Raw genomic sequence first — 18,570 nt, forward strand, 5'->3', positions numbered from 1 at the left:
GCGGTGCGCGGGCCGCTGCTCATCAGGGCGCTGGAGATCGAGAAGGAGTTGCAAAAGGTAAGGGACAAATTAGCCCAGTCGGCCAAATTTGAGAAAAGCTGCAGTGTATCTTGCCAAGCGTCTGCAACAAATTTGGCAGAAACGACGATAAGGTGATGCAAAAGAGCTGTTGAATCGAATTGGCGTTCACAAAACGGCAGCAACAATGTATAAAATAATTGGAGTTAATAAACCGGAGCGAACGACCCGTCAAGGACGACGACTTGCCACTCTAAGCGAAATAGAATCCCCTCCGAATACGAGCCTCCAAAAAAAAGGAACCATATATAGTAGCGATACAGTTGTATGAGAGTAGCAGTTACATCGAATGTAAACTGAACAAGCGCGAACGAAAGGAGGACGAGAGGGATGGAAGAGGGATGGGCTCCGTGATAGAATGCGAGGTTGTCATGGTGAAACGCCAAGTATCGAAAACGAAGGACGAGGAGGAGAGGAGGGGGAAATAATCGCTAATTGAGGCTCTAATGGTAAAGTGCGAATAACTAACGATGAATGCGCTTTACGTCAAGATTGCACTTTATTCTCCGCACACAAGAGATAAGATAAGCAGAATATCTAGATTATACGAAAAAAGGAACTGTGAAAAATATATTGAATATAGTGGGAAAAAAAGTTTCTTTGTCAAAATATAAAAATATATTGAATATAGTGAGAAAAAAAGTTTCTTTGTTTCAAAAAAAATTTTTTGCAAAAGTTTTTCATTCGTTGTGAAATTTTCGTTAATTATATCATTCGCTAGAGCAAAGTTTTAGCTTTAAGAATCTATTTTTTAAATTATGATATGATAATTTTTATCAGAGTTATGAGCAATCAAAGTCAGAATGCTCCTTTAACTCACTAATAACTCAGAAACAAAAAATTATAGGATTTTTTAAAAAAATGATTTTGTAGGAAAACTTCAAGCTTTCACGATAGATAGTCGAACATTTTCGTAAATTTTTTTTGAGCACGTGAGAGACAAAGTGAAAAGAAAATTTTTCATCTTTTTCAAGTAGTAGTTTTTTAAATGTAAAAATTACCAAACTCACAGAAACTCAGAAACTATAGTAACCTTTCGAAAGTAGAGATTTCAAGAGCTTTAAAACCTTTTTTTTAAATTTAAATTTCGTTCATTTTTGACGAAGATATTGTATATACAATTTTGAATTAAAAAATATGAAGAGATTTTTTCTCTGACTCAATATATCACGAGATATCGCTTCAATAGGATATTCTTGACATTAAGCAAAAATGTGACTAATAGGAAAAGCAACGTTAAAATTGGAGAGTATATTGGAGGCCTCAGTTTTATACCCATCGCTTTTAAATGCGCGCGCAACTGTGGAAAAATATTCCGCGTAATTTACATTTTGTTAAACATATGGATTTAGACGCTGACCTTATCTATTTAAAAAATCAGTTGTAAATTAGCACATTAGAAGAACAACAAGTTTAAAAATTAGAGGAACATAATATACAGGGTGTCTCACAATTACTGTACAATACTTTAATGGCACATCATGAAAGCAAAGTAAATTTTAAACGCAGTACAATTTAAACAATAAACAGAATTTCGATTTTTAAACAGGTCATTATCAATAGAATAAAAGATCCTAATACGAAAATGTCCAGATCGCAATTGGTCTGTTCTTGCTTACACTTTTTTCCTCTTAAAATGAGAGATATATATTTAACGCTGAAAAGAGAGAAAGCGAAGATGCTGAGTGTAAAAAGTGTAAACAAGTCGAATAGTTTCTGAATTATAACTGATCAGATATATCCAGAATATCACGAATTCCACGCTGGGATTCATTGTTACACTGACACGTGTTATTAATAACAGATCGATGAGCGTGTTTATATAACTATGGTTCTTAATTAAGCGCGAATTTTACGCGTTTCTTTTATCGATTATAATTCAAAACTTTTGTACATTTTCGTATTAGAATATTTTACTTTATCTCCAGAATATGCTATTCACACACAAATATTATACAGTAATTGTGAGACATCCTGTATAGCAAGTAAATAAGAAACAATGGAACAATATTTAAATTATTTATGTCCAAGCATTCATCTAATTTATTTTAAGTATTAAAATATTGATGACACACACAGAGATCTCTCTATACTATATTAGAATATAAATTTTTATCTAAACTTTATATATATCTGTTCTGCAAATCATAAAATAGATGAGCGCACGTGGAACATCTAAATTACATTAGTAATATTTACACGTAAATATTTATTTAAATTAACTCTCCTGCAGATAATAACAAATAAGCGCGATATATGGAATATCTAAATAATATTAACATATAAATATTAAATTATCTGCTCTGCAAATAATAAAATGTAAATGAATGCAATGTAGAATATCAAAATTAATTAATACATAATATTTTTACTCAAGTTATTTAATAAATATTTAACTAAATTATTTCTTCTACAAGTAAAATGGGAATTCAAACATATCGCGTGCAATTGTGTATTATTATCTAAAAGAAAAGATTAACGTACGATAATGCGTATTGATAACGCGAAGTATTTTGTAGTACACATAATTATAGTTGACGCATTTTATTCGCATTCAATCATGTAATCGGCAAGTAGCCTTATATCGCCTGCAGCGTGAGAATGTAACGCAATTATCTCTAGCAGCCTTGAACAAGTAACTCTTATTTTTATTTCGGTGATCTACTGACCAGACTATATGGTAGCCTCTTATCACATTATTAAATCCGAGAAAGTTATTACTAATGGAAACGTATACACTATATGAAAATGCAGAGATTGATTTAAAAAAAAAACTTGATTTAAAATTGAGAGTGTCAAGGACGAGAAAATTAAATATATGTGTACCATTATCTCCCTAAATAATGTTTCCTTGTAAATGATATTTTTCCGGAATTGTTTTATATCGTTTATGGTTATACAAAGTGTACCTGATTAAACATATTTCTCTAGAGATGTCTGCTTAGATCGCACTGTTCCAGTGCGTTGATTTCAAGGTGCTTAGAGTCTCGAATCTGCTTTTGCGCATTCTCTTATGCATTTCTTTTTAATGCACCAAATACATTTAAAATTTTTAAATATAAGAGTATCGAGTACAAATGTAAACGACCGATTTGTTGGAAAAAAAGAAATGCGTTCATCAGTGAAGTTACGCGCTAAATAATATTATTATGCCTATATTCTCACGTTTCTATTCGCTTGACACGTAATTGCATAATGCTCGTCGATGACGTAGTTTTACGGTGCGAAGTTTACCCAGTTTATCAGAAAGACATTATTTCCTCTGATAAAGGTAGTTTCGAGTATAAAAATATGTGATATTTTTTACTCGAAAATTATTTACTTAATTACTTAATTACTTAATTTTTTGATACAAAAATTTAACTCATATTTTTAAATTTAATTCTTATATTTTTAAAAAATTTGTCATATTTAAACTGATGAAGCTTTCTGAAAAAAAAAGTTTTTTTAACTTTGCTGGCCTGTTCAAATTTATTTATGATTAAATACAGATCAGTGTAATTAAAAAGCTCTAAAAAATTAAAAATTAAAAAATCTCTTATATATTTACAGAAAAATTATCTACAGAAAAATTAGAGCAAATTAAAAAATTTTTCAATTATTGCAGAATTCACATATATATGAAGAATTTAAAAAAGCTCCAACTTATACAAAAATGCTGAAAAATTTATTAAAAATTTATAAAATTACTATTATTTGAAATTGGATCAATGAAAATAAATCTATTATTAAATAAGAAAAATCATATTTTCGATCAGATCTCAATACTTTAATATTTCGATGTGAATTCATGTTAAGTATATATTCAATTTTGCAAACGTTTTAAGAGTTTCAAGAATAAAAAAAATTTTCAGAATTGACATATAATATATAAAATGACATATAAAGAATAGGATTTTTCATATTTAATTAAATTATACAGAAATTTCAAAGATTCTACAATTTAAATACAAATTCTATAAAAAATTCTATGAACAATTATGTAAAAAATTATAAAAAAATTTTTCACTAAGTTAATACATAAAAAAATAATATCTTAAGATTTCGGTATTTTTGTAGAACTTGAAATACGTTATTTGGATTATAAGCAATTAAAAGAATATCGCGCATTTCTGTGAACTATAAGTCTCAAGAATTCGAATAAATAATAAAATTTTACTTTTTGCTTGATTTCAAATAAACCTTGTTTCAACAAAATTTTGATTTGTGTACGAAAAAAATGCATATAATTTTACATAGAAATTACATGTCTATGACCGAAAAATTACTTAAATATGATTAGAAATTTACAATTTCCAGTAAATTTCCAATCATATTTATGTAATTTAAGTAATTTTCTGGTCATAAACATATAATTTCCATGTAAAATTACATGCATTTTTTTTTAGTGTCGCTGAAAAGTTTGGAAATGTTTAAAAAATAAGCACGTGGATTGCATTAGGATTTAAGCTTATTTCTCTTTGCAGGGCATTGATAAACCTTTCAAGGAAGTAATCAAAGCGAACGTGGGCGATGCCCACGCGATGGGTCAACAGCCTATCACTTTCCTGCGGCAAGTACTCACTCTGACAGTCTCGCCGAATCTGTTGGATGATCCGAGTTATCCGGAAGATGCGAAAGATCGTGCCAGATTGGTCCTAGGAGGTTGCAAGGGCGGCAGTGTTGGCTCGTATTCGGAATCGGCTGGCATCGAGTGTATTCGCAAGCATGTTGCACAGTACATCCAGGAACGCGATGGCGGTATCTCTTGCGATTATCGCAACGTCATCCTCTCGAACGGTGCTTCTGATGGTATCAAGGTATTTATAGATTTCAATTATCTCTTTATTATTCGAAACATTTGAAAGCAATCTAGTTATTTAATGTTCTGACATGCAACACCCAGAGAAAGGTTTCTTCGAGAAAGAAAGAAAGAAACATTTCTTTCTTTCTTAAAGAAATGTTTTTTGCTATACGGTTAAAGAAAAAAATTTCTTTGATTTGTGAACGTCATTTCTTTGATTTAAATATTATTTTTTAAAATCAAATAAATTTTATTTTATTTTAAAAAGTAATGTTAAGTAAAAAGTTTAAATTAAAGAAATGATGTTCACAAATAATAGAAATTTTTTCTTTAACCGTATAGCAAAGAAACATTTATTTAAATTGAAGTAACCTTTTCTCTGGATGAAGAATAGTGAGTTTACAAATGTCAAAAATCAAAATAGAAAGTGATTTAAAAAATATTGAAAAAGATGAGTCTTTGCGATCTTAAATACTGTTAAAGTCCAATTTTTGTATATAATAATAAGCATATAAAATTATTTTATGAATATAGAATATATATATTTATGTATTAGACCAGTGGTTTTCAATCTCCTTTAATTTACAACACATTTATAAATAACGTACCAAATTTGTCGAGATACATCATTACCGAGATGCACATGCTTCAGCAGCATAGATCTTTTGTCTAATACCGCCAACGCAACAGTTAAAAATAAACAGAATTAAATTCTAGAGTTTCTATTGTTTTATCTCATTGTTTTTAAAAGTAATTTTATTGAAATGACGATATTGTTTTAATTCAAGTAAGAGTAAACATAATTTAAGAATAAGAGTAAACATAATTTAAGAATAAATATAACTTAGATAATTTTTATAATTTAAAAAATATTTTTTACTTTGCATGTTATAATCACTTTTTATTTCTATATTTTTTTGCTTCTTTTTATTTTCTCTAGAATTTTCATGACACTAGTTGAAAAACTTTATATTAAACAATGATTTTTATGTATGGCATATAAAATTGGCATATAAAATTTTAACTTGGATATTTTGAACAGACTGACTGTATAAATAATAGTATAATGACGTTATATTACCTTTTTTTTAAATATATTCTTTTCTAATTCTGAATTTTCTGTTTCCAGTCATTCCTGAAACTATTCAACGAAAGGATTAACAATAAACCATCCGGCATTCTGATCCCAATTCCGCAGTATCCTCTGTATTCGGCGACCCTGGCGGAGTTTGGACTCGCTCAAATCGGGTACTATCTGAATGAGGATAACAAATGGTCGCTAGAAGTCAACGAGCTGGAACGAGCATTAAGAGAAGTCAAGGATACATGTAATCCTCGTGTGCTGGTGGTGATCAATCCCGGTAATCCGACTGGCCAAGTATTGACTCGCAAGAACATCGAAAATGTCATCCACTTCGCCCATAAACATCATCTGTTTTTGCTGGCCGACGAGGTCTATCAGGACAACATATATGACAAAGATAGCGCATTCCATTCTTTTAAGAAAGTCATGACAGAGATGGGCGAGCCGTATTCGAAGATGGAACTGGCATCGTTTATGTCCATCTCGAAAGGTATGCGAAAAAAAGAGTTTGGGAATCGAAACATTTAGTGATACGAATCGCTAAAAACAATTTATTTAAAATATTAGACTTTCAAGATAATTTAATTAAGGAACATTGAATTCTTAAATTATGTCCGCAATAATTTATTGATTTAGTTGAAACAGAAATATTTGATTTGAAAAATTATTGAATTTTGATTATTAAATTAAATTCATGAATAGATTTCTTAGGAAATTTCAGAAGCATTCCGGGCATTTCGTTTTCAGGATATATGGGTGAATGCGGGATTCGTGGCGGTTACGCCGAAATTATCAACATGGACCCGGAAGTGATGAAGGTGTTATTGAAGTCGATCTCTGCGATGCTGTGTCCTACCGTGCTCGGCCAGGTCGTGATGGATGTTGTGGTGAATCCGCCGCGACCGAATGAGCTATCATATGAGCAATTCCAGAAAGAGAAAAAGGAAACTCTACGGTCTCTAGCAGAGAGATCACAGCTCGTCGTTGACACACTCAATAGTATTCCAGGATATAAGGTGACTGTCCTTTCATAAGATAGCCAAGGAAAATTACGCTCGACGGTATTTTTACAATATTTTTGTTTTTCCTTTTCAGGCGAATCCGCCGATGGGCGCGATGTATGTGTTCCCGCGTTTCGAGTTGCCGCCAAAAGCGATTGAGGCGGCGCGAACGAAAGGTCAAGAACCAGACGTTTTCTACGCGTTCAAACTGCTGGAGAGCACTGGGATTTGTGTAATCCCGGGCTCGGGCTTCGGCCAGATACCCGGTACATACCATTTCCGGACCACGATACTGCCGCAAAAAGAGAAAATCAAAACAATGCTCGAAGCACTGAAGCAATTCCACATCAAGTTCCTTAAGGAATATAGTTAAATATAATATATTTTTGGTTGAAAAAATTGAGATTATAAAGAATTGGAATAGGAATAATGAGGAGTAACCGCATGGGGCTGTGCATATCCGCGTGAGGATACTAATTTCCAGTCCAAACGCATCGCGAATGAAATATTTTTATTACGATTAATAACTCATTGAAAGACAGTTATTGCATACGATATTGTTATTGAGTTGTGTTTGTGTAGAAATCGTGACGAAACTTTAAATCGTTGTATGTAAATGTAAATGTAAATGTAAATCATTGCTGAAGGAAAATCTGTAAATATCTGGTAGTTATATCGTTATGCCGACAACGGTCGATATTATATTATACAATAGTCAACAAGAAGAGCAATTGAATATTGTTGCAGTCAATCTGCTGTATTTTTTGCGATTTCCTATTCTTTCCTAATCGATTTCCAATTAAGTAAATATTAATTTTTCCTTTTTTTAATTGATTTTTTTATTCCTTGCAACATATTATTCGACAACATGTATACAGAATAAACTTCTGCTGTAAAATATCAATTCTCTCTAATGAGAACAATAATTAATGTTTAAAGAACTCTTTAATATTTAACAAATTAAAGGACAAGAATATAAGGGGAAGGAGTCAGCGCGTACTTTGTGTGCAAGTATAATAATAGATGTATTTAAAAGTCCATTTTTAATATAAAAGTATGTATTGTCCATATAATATCCATACGCATTTCGTCTTACTTCAAGTCATTCTCAATGGAATTAAACATAATATTAAAATAAATAAGGACTATTAATTAAGAACCAAATGCTGGGTGTTGACATATTTCACATAGCTGCATATATTGTCATATGTTATTCATCGATATTAAGTTCCTACGGAAGATCATATTAAATACATCCATTGTTATACTTGCGCACAAAGTACCGCGTTGATTCCTCCTTTCCCTTACATTTTTGTCTTTAATTTTATCAATTCTTTCTTTCACTTTTTTATTCTAAATTGATTAATTCGTAAATCCTTGCGAAGGATATAAATGATGATTAAAGAGAAAGAAAATAAGGAGAAAGAAAGTAATAAGATGCAGAAGACATATTTATATATATATAGTATATAATACTATAGCATATAGACATATAATATACATATATAATTAAAATAATATAATTAAAATTGAATTGTGCGCATGTTATTCATAAATTAAAAAGAAAATTGAAAGATATGCTAGAGATTGTTTCTTGTTCTCTCTCAACACACGTAGATTTACCAAGTGCAAATATTTCTTAAGCTAATAATACATACACAGTCTATATCGCTATTTACAGTACTTGCTATTTACCAATCGTATTGATTGAACTAATCAAAGGTCCATGGCGAGCCTTTCTATCTCCTCAACGAAGAACTTCATATCAACTTCCGTTAGTCCCGAGTTCTGCAGCACCAATCTGAAGAAATTAGGCATATTTCTCAATGTCTGATACGTAATCAACATTGTTCCTGCTCGTACCATGCGTTCCTTAATTATCGGCGCGATCTGCAACGATTTCATCAAAAATCAAGACATACAAATTAAAAAAAAATAAATTATAAATTCAAAATAGTACAAAAGCTAAAAAAAAACCGTGATGTATTAAAAATAATCACTTTAGTTAACAATATAGAAACAATTAGGATGTTGGATCTATTATCTCATCAATCCAAACGGAACAAAAATGATTCGCTTCTCCTACAGCACAAAAGTTGCAGCAACAATGTTGCAACTTTGCAGCAATATTGCAGCGTTATTGCAATGATATTATTGCAAATTCTGTATGGGTTAATTCTCTTAATTCATTTATTATGTATGTTCATAATTCTCTTAATTCTCTTAATTCTCTTAATTCATTAGTTTGTAAGTGTCGTCAACAAAAACGTGCTTAGATTAAATAGAGTCGAGTATTGCACCTTGTGAAGCGCCTGCTCGAGTTCTTGGCCGGCCAGGTGCCTTTTCGACGGCGGAATGTAGCGGAAGCAAACATTGATGCACTCCGGCTCGACGAGCAAGTGCCAGCCATCGCGTATCCTGATGAGATCGGTAAAGTGACGCGAAAGTGCAAATAAGTGGTCGACGTGGGCCTCGAAGCCGCGCATACCCTTCGCTTTCCACATGTACCAGAATTTGATGACGTCAGCGCGGCGGCCGCATTGCACATGGCGATCACCGCAGTCGAACGACGCATCATAGAACTTGTCGTTCTGGAAAAGATAGCTCGCCCCGCAACCGTGCGCCGCTTGTAATAAACCTAAGAGTGAAACTCCATTTATAAATTTATCACTTACGCGATGTACCTCCAGAATATATAAAAAAAAGATACTTGAGATTTTAATAACCTTTTTTCGCGATTACGATTTAAAATATTGAAAAGTTACGAATTAAGTAAAATATTTGATAAAATAGTAAATAAAAAACATAGCAAAATTACGTTAAATAATTAACTTATAAATTAATTTAATTAATATAATTAATATAATATAAATTAATTTAATTAATTAAAATTCATACATTACACGATATTTTAATTTTAAAATAATCTCGTTATTAAAATATAAAGAGTATAAATTAAAAAACGTACGAATAAAATTTCTTTATAAAAAATAAATAAAAATAAAGAGACAAAAATATAAGATAAGGAAAGATATAAGAATAAAGAGGAAACCTTCATGACGAAGCAGCAGGGTGGAACATTGCTGCGGCGCGGCGAGCAGCTTGTGGGGGTTCCAGGTGACGGAGTCGGCAAACTGTATGCCATCCAGGAGGTCACGATACGTCCCGGAGACAAGTGCACCTCCGCCCCATGCGGCATCCACGTGGAACCATAGTCCATGTTTCTTGCACACTTCTGCGATCTCTCTCAGGGGATCAAACGCGCCTATCACGGTGGTTCCCGCGGTGGCGGATACCATGAGTGGCGCGGCGCCCTCCTCGACGGCTTGAGCGATCTGAGTTTCCAGATCAGAGACCATCATTTTGCCACGAGAGTCGACCTTGACTAGATATACGTTATCATAACCGATTCCCAGGAACGCGGCGAGCTTCTTCACAGAATAGTGCGCGTCCTCCGAAGTGAACACCACCAGTCGTGGCATCTGCGATAATCCGGATTGCTTCAGATTCGGATATCTATAAATTAATAACCTTTTAAATAAAGCTTAAACTTTTTAAAACTTGCTTAACTGTTATTTATTATTTTAAATTAATAACATTACTATTTTATTTATTTGATCCCAATGGCAACAAATGACGTATTAGGTGTACAACTTTGCTTCCGCCGTTTTCCTATAGATGGCTTTAGAGGTAAGTGGTGGTCGAAATAAATAGATTATAGACGTCATACAATAAACTTGGGCATCTGTCAACGTAACCCCATAGAAACATTAGTCGATTTGTGTCTGCATCATAAAGTTATTCTCGATTGAAAATGTCAGTTTACGAGCCAAATTCTCGTCATTTGCGGGAGGTTTTAATTTTTTGCTTCAATATGAAGAAATCTGCTCATCGAATGCTCTCAAATACTTATGGTGAGGCCGCTATAAGTGAAAGAACGTGTCGTGAGTGGTTTCAACGCTTCAAGAATGGTGATTTTGACGTCCAAGGTCATGCTCTGTATTTGGTGGGACTAGCTCGGCGTAGTGTATTATGAACTGTTAAAACCGACTGAAACAATCACAGGCGATCGGTATCGAACACAATTGATGCGTTTGAGCCGAGCATTGAAAGACAAATGGCCGCAATACAATGAGAGACACGATAAAGTGATTTTGCAGCATGACAATACTCGACCCCATGTTGCGAAAGTGGTCAAGACATACTTGGAAACGTTGAAATGGGAAGTCCTACCCCACCCGCCGTATTCTCCAGACATTGTTCCCTCTGACTATCACTTGTTTCGATCAATGGCACACGGCCTGGCTGACCAGCACTTCTGATCTTATGAAGAAGTAAAAAAATTGGATCGATTCGTGGATAGCCTCAAAAGATGACCAGTTTTATCGACGCGGGCTTCGTACGCTACCCGAAAGATGGGAGAAAGTAGTGGCCAGCGATGGACAATACTTTGAATCATAAATGTATAACTAGTTTTTTACAATAAAGCCTCGAATTTCGAAAAAAAACGGCGGAAGCAAAGTTGTACACCTAATATGTAATAATAATTAATTGAATAATTATCAATATACAAATTAAATATGTTAAAAATTCAACAAGGACTTCAGTGGATTGTTTTTAACACAAATACAAATTGTGTTATTTTTACTATATATATACAAGGTGTCCCAGAACGACTGCTAAATATATTGTGTGCTGATAGAATGGACTAAACTGAGAAAAGTTCTCATTTTGTAATTTTCACAATAATTAACAAGAATTATCCAGATAGCTAAACGTGCAAAAGTTACTTGAACGGGCCATAGTTTTCAATAATTTAGATATCGTACAAATCAATGTTGTCAGATTTTTACTGCTTCAAATTATATCACAGTACATTAAATCATGGTGGAATTATATAAAGTGAACAATTGTGCATAATGGCGGAGTTTGACCAATCAAAATTGTACTAATTTGCAATGTATTATTTACAGAACGAATCATGTGAATTTCTGCAAATGAACTCAAAAATTAATTGATAGATCTCCGCACTTTCAATCCATTGCGCATCCGTGAGAATGGTTCACCTTACTACTTACACCATACAAATCTGCGTGCTAAACTTTGAAATTGCATGGCGCTTTTACGCATGATTAGTTTTATGCGAAGATATTCAATATCCAATTTTTAAGCAGTGTATAACCACAGTATATATAGTAGCGCAACTCTCCTGATTTTATGTTTACCAAAATGAAATGCGCATGCATGAAATAAGTAAATTGCCTCATCTCTTTTCCTCCTTTTTTTATTGCTCTCTCTCTCTCTCTCTCTCTCTCTCTCTCTCTCTCTTTTTCTTTTTCTTTCTCTCAATATTATAAATAAGCGTTTCCACTTAAACATTTTTTTTAATATATGATTCAGAGTAGAAACTTAGAGGGAATTTTTTAATTATTGTATTATTTCACGTATGCGTACTCCATTCTGGCCAACACTAACATCAAAAGTACCGACAGAGAATTGCGCTGTATATACTGTGATAACAATGTCTAGCAATGTGTGGTTAACGTGCTGTTTGCAACGATCTGTTTCATGTGACTTCACGAATTCAATACACGATGTCTCACATGAGTGTAACATGCGTGTACGATGTAATATTTCAAAGTTTCAACTTCGTACGGTTACTATAGGTTTGTTCGCGTCGCATGCTCTAACATGCCCTGCCATAGTTATTACTTATTCTAATGAGGACATTGGAGTGAGAAAGAGCTATGACAGGAGCATATTGGAACATGCGACGCGCAAATTTTGCTGTATAAATACTATATGAGTAATGGCGATGTTGTGCCACAATATATACAATAGCACAACTCTGTCGATATTTTTGATGTTAGTGTTGGCCAAAATGGAGTGCGTGAAATAAATAAGTTATCTAGCGTTGCCGCAGTTACTATCTAAACTTCTTCCTCTTTTTTTCATTCTGTCAAAATTCTTCGCAAAACTCACTGGATTTATTCGCATCGCAATGAATTCGTTGAAGTGAGTAAAGTGCTATTGTAGGAACATATTGGAGCATATTAGAGCATGCAACGCAAATGAATCTAATATTGCAATTAAATAATTTAAACTTTATGAAAATTAATAAAAATAACTTGTAAATATATTAAAATAAAGAAAAAATATAGAAAAATTAGGAAAACTATTAAATTAACTTAAAAATGTATATTTGTATAAAGAAATATTATATAATTATATATCTATGAAAATATTATGAGAAAGATATAAAAAAAATTTATATACATATATGTCCAAAAAATACAATAAGTTTAAAATACAATAAATAAAAAAAAATCTTTCTTGCTCGGTTTTCTATGTTACTTTTGTTCACTTTTTCACTTTATCATTTTTTCACAAAAATTAGACCAATCTCTTGAGATTTCTCACATAACGTTTCAAATGGGCAATACACATAATACTTCCCTCTAAATTTTTACTCTGAATCATGTATGCTTGAAAGACAAATATTTATGTGGAACATTGAAACGCTTATTTAAATAGAAAGAAAGAGAGAGAGAGAGAGAGAGAGAGAGAGAGAGAGAGAGAGAGAGAGAGAACAATAAAAAAAAGGAGAAAAAAAGATGAGATTATTTATTTCACGTACATTCCATTTTGGCTAATATAAAATCAAGAGAGTTGCGCTACTATTGGGTTGTCCGGAAAGTTCGTGCCGATTTTGAAGGAAAATTGAAACGCAGAAGATTTAAATTTTAGTATATATTTATTAAATTATATAGATGCTATTCTGTTCTACAACCTTTCTCCATCTTTCAGGCAACTTGAAAATTCCGTCCTTCCAGAATCTCTCAGGTTTTTCAGCAAAAAACTTTTCTAAGTGATTTTTTACCTCGACCAAAGAACTTGAAGCTTTTTTCATTAAGGGAATTTTGTAATGATCGAAATGGGTGGAAATCAGAGGGCGCGAGTCTGGTGAATATGGTGGATGGGGTCAGAACATCCCAACCGAGCTTCAACAACTTTTGTCGAGTTATCAAAGACATATGAGGCCACGCATTGTCTTGATGAAACACGACGCCCTTCCGATTCGCTACTTTGGACGTTTTTGTTCAATTGCTGTCTTCAATTCGTCTAATTGGGAATACTTCTCTGAATTTATCGTCTCGTTTGGTAGAAGCTCATAATACAGAATCCCTTTCCAATCCCATCAGACACAGAGCATGACCTTCTTTGGATGAAGACCGGCTTTTAGGGTGGCTAAAGGTGATTCATTCCCCAAAATCTTTTTCGCTCAACATTATTGTAAATGATCCATTTTTCATTCCCCGTCACTACTTACTTCAAAAATGGTGTCTCCTCGTTGCGTTTATAGAGCGAGTCGCAAATGGAAATGCGATCTATCAGATTTTTCTCTGTTAAATCGTGGGGAACCCATACATCAAAACGTTTATGTAGCTTCACAAAATGCTCGTGGATGATGGAGTTTGACATATTCAACATTTCTGCTAATTTACGTGTCGTATAGCGTGAGTTATTCTCGATCAGTGTTTTAATCTGATCTTCATCTGTGGTGGAGGGCCTATCCGGGCGTTCTTGCTCTTTAAGATTAAAATCACCAGCTTTAAACCTAGCAAACCACTTCCGCACAGTTCTTTCAGCTACAGCACCTTCGCCATAAACAGCGCATATCTTGTTTGCCGCTTGTGTGACATTTTTGCCTTTCCGGTAAAAGAAAAGCATTAAATGCCTAAAACTTTGTTTTCTTCCATATTCAAAGCCGTATAAAATTGACAAAAATTAACGTATCGCAACCAAATTTTTTTCCAAGTATGCCTGAAGTATCGTCTTTTACGATATGTACGCATGTCATTTGTTTTTAATCGTTCTGATATATTCAGACCTGTCCTACGTCACCTATCAAAAATCGGCACGAACTTTCCGGACAACCCAATATGGTTTTATAGCTGATATGGAATTACATTGTAGCAGCACATTGATGGCACGGTGAATAATTATACGAATTTTCTTTTTGGAACAGCACGCTAAGCATACAATCCTGTTATGGCATGTAAAATTTTTATTAGTTTTCATTCTTGGAGCCTAATTATGAGAAACTCATCTCATCACTATTGGCTGCATTCAGGAGACTCAACTGTTAAGGCTCCTAAATAGTCATAATCACATTGAATCATGACGTCAGAAGCAAGAAATGACACGTTAATTTTTATTAAATGCTATTTATAAAGACAATTTAGATAAAACAAAATGATGAAATTGCTTTAAAACATTTGTAAAAATGGAAAACTATGCTTATCCTCCTTCCCTTCCCCCCCCCTCTCCGACAGTCAATAAATAATCGTAAAAAGTGATAAAAAGGTACATTAAGTGCTTTTTCAATGTGCTTATTTTCACTTACACGTGCCTTTTATGATTATTTACTGACTGTCAGGGGCGATAAGCATAGTTCATTTTTACAAATTTTTTAAAGTAATCTCATCATTTTATTTTATCTAAATCTAATTTTATCTAATCTCTTTGATCTAAATCGTAATAAAAATTAACGTATCATTTCTCGCTTCTGACGCCACGATTCAATATGGCTGTGGTGACTACTCAGGAGCCTTAAGTCTATTAAACGCAGACATTTTTAAAAAAAAAAAGAAAATAATTTTTCACTGAGAAGTCTCATCATACTGCATTTATCTTATTCGATGTGATTTTTTAAATGCGAGAAATTGAACTTTACTGTGTCTTCTATGAGAGACTTCTCATTTTTTTTCTTTTCTTTTTATAAAATCCCAGATAGCACAAAGAATTCAAAAAGAATTAGTGATATGTCAATTCTGAATTCATTTTCAAATTCAAAAAGAATCTTTTTCCGAAAATAATTGTTATTGCATCTGAAAATGAGCTCAGAATTGATGATATATATATCACTGAATTCTTTTTGAACTCTTTTGAACTCTCTGTGATATCTGGAATATCTGTGTTCAGCAAACTTCCCAGGAATTAATTTCAGGAATTGATGCTCTATTCGATGTCAATTTGATGCTTTCGATGTTGAAATTTTTATTCGGTGTCGATTTCATTATCATTTCTAATTGGGTTGAATCTGTTGAATTGAATCTGCAGCCATGTGAGATGAGTTCTTATAATTAAAAAATTTACATGTCATAACAAGATTGTACTCTTAGCGTGCTATTTCAAAAAGAGAATTTATATTATTCATCATGCTGCTACAACGTAACTGCGTGTCAGCTGTAAAGCATAAAGTCATAGTGGCAATGCGAAATTAACATGTTGTTTGCATGATTTATTTATTACGAATTTCAATCCATGTCTTACATGAATGTAACATGCATGGCATAACGTTTGAAAGCTTTACGACTTGTTGCAATGTTAATGTGTCGTATAAACGTTAATGGATAATTTCAAAAAATTACTGAATGTTATCAATAATTCTTTATTCAAGTAAGTACTATCAACTTTACAGAAAAATAGACAAAAATTGTTTATTTTCTCCTCATAGAGCTCTAAGAATTTTTTCCGAATTTTTTATCAACTTTTTAATATTAATTTTTTTATATTAACAACTATTTTTACTAACATAAGAAAATGAAATACTAAAATATTCTGAAAAAATTCTCAGAACTTTATGAGAAGAGAATGAACAATTTTTGTCTTTTGCTGTTTTTTTTTGTAAAATTGATAACACTTGAGTAAAAAGTTATGGAATATTCAGCTATTTTTATTAATTAATATCTTATTAACTATTGCAAAAATTGCAAAAAGATAGAAGTTTCGACTCAATTTAATTTGCCTGTCTATGAAATATTTGATGATCATTTTGAAACACCCTGTATAATGAATCCATAATTTCTTAATAATATACCTTGAGAAATAACTGATAAATAATCACCTATGGTGACGCGCCAGATTGATGGCATATCCATTCGCCATAGAGCCTCCAGGACAGAAGAGACCTTCACCGCCTTGCCAGCCGATGATGGCACGCATCTCTCGCAGAACATCCTCCTCCATCAAAGAAAATACTGGAGATACCTCATAGGTATAGACAGATGGATTGAGTGCATCAGTCAGCCATTGGCCCAGCAATCCATACGGGTCCAGGCTAGAGAATAATTGATTCACGAAGTGCGGATGGCCTGTCTTCACGCTGTACTTGATGATGTCGCGCGTTAGCGTCAACAATTCCTCATGACTGACACCCTCGGCTGGCAATGAGAGGTCGACCACGGAGCGTAAATCGTAAGGATCAACCCATTCGACTACGCGATCCTTCCCAGAGGTGGACTAGACAGAAAATACGATAATAAATGGATAAAAGATTACAAAACGTTAATTCTATGTAAATATATTTTTATCTTTGTTTTTACTTTTATATTTTATTTAATGTCAATTGTATTATTTTACGTATAGTACATTAAAATTTGTTTGTTCGTAGCCTTTCTTAGCACAATTTTTTTTATTTAAAAGATTACAATTTCCATATAATTATAATATTATACTTATATTATACTTATATTATAATATTATACTTATAGTATTTTAATTTAACGTTTAATCACGTTAAATATTTAACGTTAAAGAATATTAAAAAGTATAAGAAATTTAAAGAAATATAATAAAATTTCTATTAAGGAAAAACTACTTTCTTGAATTCCTCAAGGAATAAATAAATAAATTCGCAGAATATGCCGCATTTCTTAAATACTGGAGACAATGCATTAAAGATTGCGTTTTTTCTCGATGTCCCTGATTGAATCTTAATGTGATTTACGTTTAATTTGTTGAGAAGTACAGCATATACATGATAATAATATTAATACTGGTGATTTAATTCCCGGCGAATCATTCGTTATTATTATAATTTGCTACTAATACTACTATTATACTTGTCAAACGGTCCAAATTTGTATTTGTGATGAATGGATTAAATACAATACATAAAAATGCAACGTTAATCGCACGTTAATTATCTCCGCGCGACATCTATAATGTCGGTTATGAAGTCCTTATTAATTATTAACCATTTGTGACGTTAGAAATAGAAATCTGGTACCAGAAAATATGTTTTTCCACTGCAGATCACTTATCTTTGGTAACATTGCGAAATCACACATTTATGGATTTTGATATCGTTGCAATAATAACGATAATAGCGTGATAACGTTCTCTATAGAAACAGATACGTAAATTCACACAGATAGAATAGATTAATGCTCTATTCTATCTATGCTTTATCTGATGCATTGCAGATGTTGTGAATATGAAAAGTAATATAGAATATAAAGCATATTTATGTAATTTATATGCAATTATTATATTTACCTGAAAAATATAAATATATATAGATATATTTATTTATATTTATCACTAATCGTATTCGCTTCAAAATTTCCATAACTGATATTTGCGAGTCCAATGTACTTTAAATTAAATATCTTAAAAGTTAACATAATTAAACGATTTTTTTCTTATTTTGAGTCAATGTGCGAAAAATAATATTATATAACTTAAAATTATGTAAAGTTGTGAAAAATATTTGTTACAATTTTTTACAACGTAATTCAAAAAAATATCCGAGTCTGGATCTGCAAATACTTTTATTA

At 32.4% G+C, this 18,570-nt stretch overlaps 2 protein-coding genes across 3 annotated transcripts in view; one reads left to right on the top strand and one right to left on the bottom strand.

The window, feature by feature from the left end:
• The window catches only part of LOC108694734 (alanine aminotransferase 2-like), an 18,461-nt gene extending 10,611 nt beyond the window's left edge, over positions 1–7,850 (top strand). For both annotated transcript variants that reach the window (XM_018204378.1, XM_018204376.1), the window contains 5 exons: positions 1–57; positions 4,545–4,877; positions 5,991–6,435; positions 6,693–6,961; positions 7,041–7,850. In XM_018204378.1, the coding sequence (XP_018059867.1) occupies positions 1–57; positions 4,545–4,877; positions 5,991–6,435; positions 6,693–6,961; positions 7,041–7,319 (1,383 nt within the window). In that variant the 3' untranslated portion in view covers positions 7,320–7,850. The remainder of the gene's footprint in view (positions 58–4,544; positions 4,878–5,990; positions 6,436–6,692; positions 6,962–7,040) is intronic.
• Positions 7,851–8,487: 637 nt separating this feature from the next.
• LOC108694708 (cysteine sulfinic acid decarboxylase) overlaps positions 8,488–18,570 on the bottom strand; it is an 11,210-nt gene continuing 1,127 nt past the window's right edge. Inside the window, exons 2-5 of the mRNA XM_018204341.1 lie at positions 16,857–17,251; positions 9,999–10,462; positions 9,247–9,584; positions 8,488–8,836 (exon numbers count right to left, since the gene is read on the bottom strand). Of these exons, the coding sequence (XP_018059830.1) occupies positions 8,663–8,836; positions 9,247–9,584; positions 9,999–10,462; positions 16,857–17,251 (1,371 nt within the window). The 3' untranslated portion in view covers positions 8,488–8,662. The remainder of the gene's footprint in view (positions 8,837–9,246; positions 9,585–9,998; positions 10,463–16,856; positions 17,252–18,570) is intronic.

The sequence above is a fragment of the Atta colombica genome, unplaced genomic scaffold (genome assembly GCF_001594045.1).
Source record: "Atta colombica isolate Treedump-2 unplaced genomic scaffold, Acol1.0 scaffold123, whole genome shotgun sequence".
Lineage (NCBI taxonomy): Eukaryota > Metazoa > Arthropoda > Insecta > Hymenoptera > Formicidae > Atta > Atta colombica.